Here is a 7110-nt window from a genome sequence, read left to right on the forward strand (position 1 = left end):
CAATCCCACCCTAATGTCTAACCCATTTCCAACCCTAATCCCAAACCTTAATCTCAACCCTCCTAAATTTGTTACTGTAGGTCGACTAGCCTAGATGTCATCCTTATAGCATAAAGATTATTATTGTATCTTTTGCATTCCTTGCCCCTGTCTTATTTTATACTGCTATCATGTCTGGAAAAAATATATATTATAGCTGGTTTTAGCTTTCAAGCTAATTTTAGTTTTTTCATGTTTTTTTTTTTCTCCACTGCATGGAGTTTGTTGCTGTAGAGCAACATGCTAGTCGTGCTAACCCAGAGGCTATCATTAGTATTCCAGCTAGCTTTAGCTTTTTAGCTTATAAACTGTTGTGACCGCCCTGTGACAGACTGGCGACCTGTCCAGGGTGACCCCGCCTCTCGCCCAGAAGGATAGCTGGAGATTGGCACCAACAACCCTCCCGACCCCGCTGAGGGACAAGGGTGTAAAGAAAATGGATGGATGGATGGACTGTTGTGTTGTGATCTTGCAGCTTTGTAAACACTGTTCTGTTGGATTTTTGCATTTTCACTCTTCTAAAGTTTTTCATTTTGTAAGTTTTTGATTTTAGCAGCTTCTCCCCATTAATTACATTTCTGCAAGTCTTCTGGAATTTTCAGCAAAAGCAGCTTACAGCTTTCACACAGGAAATGCAAAATTCTCACAACATTACTAACTTTATTCTCCTAATATTAAAACTTTATTCTTTTTATTCTGACCTAGAAGCTGTAAAACAAAAAAAAATGTGATTAATCAGTAACACTGATTAAGGCTTTTTATCTCTTTGCACACCGCACCTGCATTGTTTTTTAAATTGTATTTGGCATAAACAGAGCAGACCCCTAATGCACCATTTTTACCCTGTAAAATGAAACTTTTCCTTGCACTTTGACCCCACCCGGCCCACTCACCAGTCGGTTCTCTTCCGTGCCGAGGATCACCTCGTGGTAATGCTCCACGTTCCCAAAGTGCTGCGCTATGGAGAGGCCGCTGAGGCAGTAACACGTGTGGTAAAAGTCTCTGGATCTGGAAGAAATCATAATGAAATCATGAATCCCACCCGAGTGTGTGTGTGTGTGTGTGTGTGTGTGTGTGTGTGTGTGTGTGTCAGATGGCAGGGTACTGACTTGCCAGGCTTGTCCAGAAGGCCGCCTGTTGGATTCTGACAGCACAGGAGGATGTACTCCTGCAGGGCCAGCTGGTCGAACATCCACCGCTGCCGACTCAGCTCAGACTCTCCTGCACCAGAAAAAACGTTCACAAAAAGAATAAATACTCAAACTCACTCAAAATACGGTTTGAAACCTCTCTGAAAAACTTAAACAACCATGACAGACTTCCTTGTTTCTCAGACTTTATTACATTTAAACAAAATTTTAGCACCAAACTTAAAAACAAAAAAACAAGTTGGGCGCTTCTGGTTAGAATCGTTACATGTCTTACTTGTTTCACGTCAAAGTTTTCTAATTCAACACTTTAGAGCTCCTTTTGCCTTTGAGCAAGTTTTATATAGTATGGACACAAAAGTTACATTCATGTAAGTTTTCTTTTTCGCAGACGCAAAGCTCTGAATATGCATATTGCAAAAAGTAAAAGAAAACCTGATAGACTGATAGAAAAAGAGATGGATGAACAGAAAGGAGGAGGACGGCTGGACGAGGTTTTCCTTTAGCTTTTTTATTTTCTCAGCAAAAAGCAAAGACCAACTGATTGTTACGCAGACCAACAGATCTTAAAGTTACTCAGTCTGCCAGGCCGCTTCGTTTGAAGACACTGATCACTTTGAAAACCTACCGTCGTTGAATAAGGCTCTGTGCAGGAGAGGCAGGAGTCCAGCCTGCCAGAAGGAGTAGCATCCGTCCACCAGCTTGTTACAGCGACCCTGGAAGCCTCCTTCAAACCGCATCTGTCTGCTGATCACCCAGCGCTGGGGATGACAACGACAAACACGTTTACATTAAACACGGGTCCTAATAAAGACTCGCACACCTGTGAGACAAAAACACCTTTTTATATTTAGGAAAAAAACTAAATATTTCACAGGAGGTGGGGCAAAGAAATCATGTATATAAAAACCAAAAATTGCGTAACGTTTAATCGATTACTGAATTAGTTGACGACTATTTCAATGATCGATTCATCGTGGCGATTATGCTTTAAATTCTTCTATAAACATACGGATTGCAAGTCACTTTTTACGTTTTCTGACTGATTTTTTGTGACAATGTGACCGAAAGACTAAAATAAATCAAAACCATCATCGCACAGGAACGTAAAACGGATCATCCTGTGGTAGTTAACATTTTAAAGCTGCTGCACCAGAGCTGCTCACATGCACACTTGAATTATAACTGCTTTGCATCCGAGTAGCTGCAGCAGCAGGATGGCACTTCCAGCAGGGGAGCATCTGAAGTGATATTTTAACATCAGAGCCCAACACGGTTTCCTGATCCACTTTTATTTCATTTCATCGCAGCTGGTGAATTTCTGAAAATATTCAAGTGACAAAACCTCGATTGGGTTAATTAGAGAGGCAGAGGGGCCACCCACCAGCAAGGCCTTCAGATCCAGCATGTGTTCTTTGCCCAGGATGACGAGGGCGGCCGTGCCGCAGAACGTGTAACCGCCATGAGCCTCCAGGCCCGGCACGCCGCTCAGGCCGCCCTCCCAATTCTGACAGCTGCAGCCAGGACAAAGACGGGGAGAAAACGGCGGTCAGAATAAACACCGGGCGGCCGCTAAACAAACAAAAACACAAAAGCTGCTGTGGCGACGCTGTGGCTGAACCTCAGGATCCAGTTGGTCGTGTCTTCAAACAGCGCCGGCGTCATGATGTTCGTGAGCGACGCTACAGAGGCGGCGCAGTAAGCGCTCCTGGGAGGGGAAATGAAACCCGGATTCAGATCCACAGAGATCACTTTAAAATAATGAACAGAACTAAAGTTTTTAATTTTAAGTTATTAAAAATAAATAAATAGATGGTGGCAGCCTGATTATTACCACAATGTTAGGTGTTGTGTTTGTTTGAAACCTGCTTGTTGTCTGTCCGGAGTTTTTAAAATAAGGTAAAGCTGCGGTCAAAATTAGTGAAGCGGAACGAAAATGTTTTCAAATGTGTAGAAGAAATTGACAGATTTTGTGTGGCTTGTGAGTGAAACTCAGGAAGGATAAAACCTCCAGCATGGCTGGTTAATGTGAATGGAGGCTTTTTTATTCATACCAACAAATTCAAATCTTCTTACAGTGGAAAAAGTCAGAAAAAACATTTTTGTTTTTTCCTGTTTCTTTCACTTAAGCACAGAATAATTTAGCAACTAGATACTTTTGTCTTGTTCAGTTTTCCCGGTGATTATGAGTGAATCTGCTTCTGCTCCGATTCTGACCTCTGTTCACTGCTGCAAACTATTTTTAAGCAAAAAGCAGGTGGACAGTTTGGTGGTGAAACACCATCTCTCCTCCCATCAGCTGTTTGATCTGCGTCCAACACAATGACATCACTCCATCTCATCAGAAACCATCCAAAGAAACATACAAACATACGCATGAGAACAGAAAACAGGAGGCAGCTGGCCCGTAACTCACCTGACGTCCACCTCTCCTCCAATGTGCATCACAAAGGAGCCGTTTGGCTGCTTCAGCGACCACAGGAAGTCTAAAAGCTTCTCCCTGAGGAAGGTAGGAGATACAAATGAGGAAATAACTAGCTGTAAAACATCTGAGTGCTAGAAAATATAAAGAAATACATGTAAAACGAATGTCAGGATATGTCTGCAGCAAACCTGATTCTGTAGCTTTGCGGCGCGGATCGTACCTGTTTATCACGTTATAGGCCTCCTCTGTGCCGATGATGCAGAGGGCGTTGACGGCGGCGTAGGTGGGCGCCAGGTGGGCGTGTTGGCCCGGTCCGCCAGCAAACCCCCCTGTTGGGGTCTGACACAGAGCCAGGAACTGACACACTCTGAGGAGACAGAAGGCATGTTCAGATTACAGCTTCATATGAGGACAAAACTACAAAAACCAGCCTGGATTCAGAGTGAAAGTAACTTCACCCCGAATCTAATATCTAGTTCTGCTAACAACAGTAACTGGCACTTCTGTGAAGGAATCCTGGCTCATTCTTCCCAGTATTTGTTTTAATTCACACACACTGAAAGATGATCACTTCTGATCATTTATGAAGATTCTGATTCGCTACAATTAACACAGAAAGTTATAAAAAAATAACTCATAAAATTTCCAGTAAAACTTTAAAATAATCATTTTAGAGCTTCAAGAACGAAGCAAAGTTCAAAGCTTTGCTTCACCTTGGCTGATGTGCCACAGCGGACACTCTTTCTGGCCCCAACTCTCTCACAAATGTCCTTTCCAGCCTCCGCTGCAGAGAGGAATCACAAAACTGCAAGGATCCCAGGAGCCAAATGAGCTGGAAGAGACGCCTTCATTAACTCTGACCGAACGGAGCGTCTGGTGCCAGTTCTGACCCGAGCCCGGTCACAGGACAGAGGAAGCAATCTGTCGTCGGGCTGCCATTGTTAGAAACGCTCAAGCTGGGCCAGCGCGTTCTTCGCCCCTCTCAGTCATAATGAGCGCGTAGGCTGGCGGCCCGGCGGCGCTGCAAACCGAGGTTTGCAAAGCGTTGTGTCTGAAAGGCAGTAATTTTAGTTTTTTTGTTTCTCTGTTTAACTCCTGGCTGCTTGGAAACTGTTGCACAAAACAAACCTTCAATGACAGTGTGTTGCTAATCACACCGTCACTATTAGTGAGCAGGAATGATAATTACAGTGAAATCCTCCAAGCTTCAAAGATCTCAGTTTGTTCTCTAAGCAGAATAATGCAAGAAAAAAACAGGTTGTAGAAACAAGAAAAGGCTAAAATTACAAATAAGTTTCTGATTTGAAGCTTCAAAAGAAGCAAAAAACATGACTAATATGACCAGTGCTTTATTCTAAACAACAAACCCAGAAAAACCCTCAACAAATGCTAATTTTTACAGAATTCAGCTACTATTAACACTGAAATAATTTGAATTCAATTACTAGAAACAGCTAGGTAAGCTTGAAGAATTATTTCTACTGCAATTTATGTTTATGATTATTCTTGATTGTGTTATTGCTAATCGGAAACTGAAATCCAAACTTTATTTCGTGACTTGATCATAACAAGTGAATTTATTCCCCGTTTTCTTCACTTTATTATTAAAATAGGGATTCAGCTGATAGGTTTTGTCGTTTTCTTACAGTTTCTCTGGGTGTGAGCTGTAGTCGTGGTGTGTGTAAGTGTGTGAGACTCACTCGGAGGTGATGGCAGAAGGAATGGACTCCTCCAGTAACTCCAGACTGTGAAGGATCCAGAAGCAAAGCCACGGTCTGCTCGCATCCAGACACTGAGGGGAACATGTGTGATAAATTCAACATATTCCATCTCTAAACACATGGAAATTATGTAATTATTATGTGGCAAAAAGTTATTTTTGCTGCTTTGCCTCCAATAAAAGAATACACTGTCGTCATATCAGAAGCAGCAGTTACTGATAAAGACGCTTTAATAACGCAAAAAATATGAAACAGGTATTTATGCTAAAATAGTTAGCGCGTACAAAAAGAAAAAAAAACTGGTGATCTATCCATCATAAGCGCTATAAAGCAACACATGCAGCAATAAAAAGGTAAAAGCTGGTGTTCTTTATTAAATGTGGGATTTCTGTACCTCGTAAGCATCCGATAGGTTACGTAAACCTTTCTTGAGATACTGGTAATGTTGTTCCCGCAACAACGTTGGCCTGTAGAAACAACATTAAACAGAAACGCATCAAAATGGATACAACCGAATCCGAATGAGCCGACACTGTAAATGTTATGTCATAAAAGGTACGGCTCAAAATTAAAATATCCACAACTTGGGTCATTTTTAATATAGTAAAGTAATTCAATAAATAAAATACATTTAAAAATAATAAAAAAAACTACTCAAAGTTAGAAAAATCTTCAGAAATGGAACCTGTTAAAAATATTAATATAAGTAGCAAAAATTAATGTAGTAAATAAAAACAAAAAAATAACATGAAAATAAAAAGAAAACCCAAATTTTGTCTAAAAACTGAAGAAAAATTGCTAAATGAAAAGTAAGACAACAAAATTTAAAATGTATTCACAATGTTAAAGTACATGCGTGACACAGATGTGATGAATGCAAATTTAATGATAAGCTTGCAAAACACTCCTATCTCCTAGTTTGTGTAAATTAATATGCAAAACAAAATGAGCCAAACTGGGACTAAAAGTCTGCGTTCGCATTGTTTCCTGGGTTGTTTTGTGTCAAAGTGCATGTGTGCACCACCAGGAAGGCCTGCAACCTTCGTGTGCATCATTATCTCGTTGAAACAAGCATATATGCTGAATGAGTCAACCAGCAACCCGGTCCTCCCGCCTAATCTTGATCTCCGTCTGCCCTTTTAATTCATTGTTTGCCGTCCTGCTGTAATCGCGCTCATCCGACACCGGGTTAGTCACAGGGTTTTATCCGAGGTTTTGTCGCAGCAAATATGCAGCACAACAACAACAACCAGTCGCCCCGCTGCATCAGATAAAGATCCACCGCCGCGGCCTTTCAAATGCGGAGGGCAGACAATGGCTCAGATGACAAGATGAAAAACGTATAATAATCTCTGGATAACGTTGATGAGCTCCCACGTCTATGATATGAATGATTCAATGTACCCAGCTTACGGTAGAAGAAAAGAGGCGGGGAAACGAGAACAATGTATTTATACCAAAGGTGCAAAAGATGAAGCCCAGGTTAAGTTTACGCATCTGCAGGAAAATGTTAAACATCACGTTTAACACATCAGACAAACAAGCCAGGAATGTTGTGATAATTCACAGATGGACAGAAATTTCTGCAACATTGATGAGGATAAAAATCCAAGTTTTTCATATATTCAGAGTTCTTTCCCTTTTTCTGATTATATTTGTGCAAAAGTTCATAACATCAAATATTACGACTAGTATTTCCAACGGTCACTGGTTAAAAAAAATAATGGCTGGATGGGCAATAAAATGGATGGATGGATGGATGGATGGATGGATGGAT

At 41.2% G+C, this 7110-nt stretch overlaps 1 protein-coding gene across 1 annotated transcript in view; it reads right to left on the reverse strand.

Moving 5' to 3' along the window:
• Positions 1–7110, reverse strand: part of fntb (farnesyltransferase, CAAX box, subunit beta) — a 19747-nt gene that overhangs the window by 2358 nt on the left and 10279 nt on the right. Inside the window, exons 3-11 of the mRNA XM_007542305.2 lie at positions 5728–5800; positions 5313–5404; positions 3833–3979; positions 3604–3687; positions 2809–2895; positions 2572–2701; positions 1816–1948; positions 1149–1260; positions 933–1047 (exon numbers count right to left, since the gene is read on the reverse strand). Of these exons, the coding sequence (XP_007542367.1) occupies positions 933–1047; positions 1149–1260; positions 1816–1948; positions 2572–2701; positions 2809–2895; positions 3604–3687; positions 3833–3979; positions 5313–5404; positions 5728–5800 (973 nt within the window). The remainder of the gene's footprint in view (positions 1–932; positions 1048–1148; positions 1261–1815; positions 1949–2571; positions 2702–2808; positions 2896–3603; positions 3688–3832; positions 3980–5312; positions 5405–5727; positions 5801–7110) is intronic.

The sequence above is a fragment of the Poecilia formosa genome, unplaced genomic scaffold, assembly GCF_000485575.1.
Source record: "Poecilia formosa unplaced genomic scaffold, Poecilia_formosa-5.1.2 Scaffold1, whole genome shotgun sequence".
Lineage (NCBI taxonomy): Eukaryota > Metazoa > Chordata > Actinopteri > Cyprinodontiformes > Poeciliidae > Poecilia > Poecilia formosa.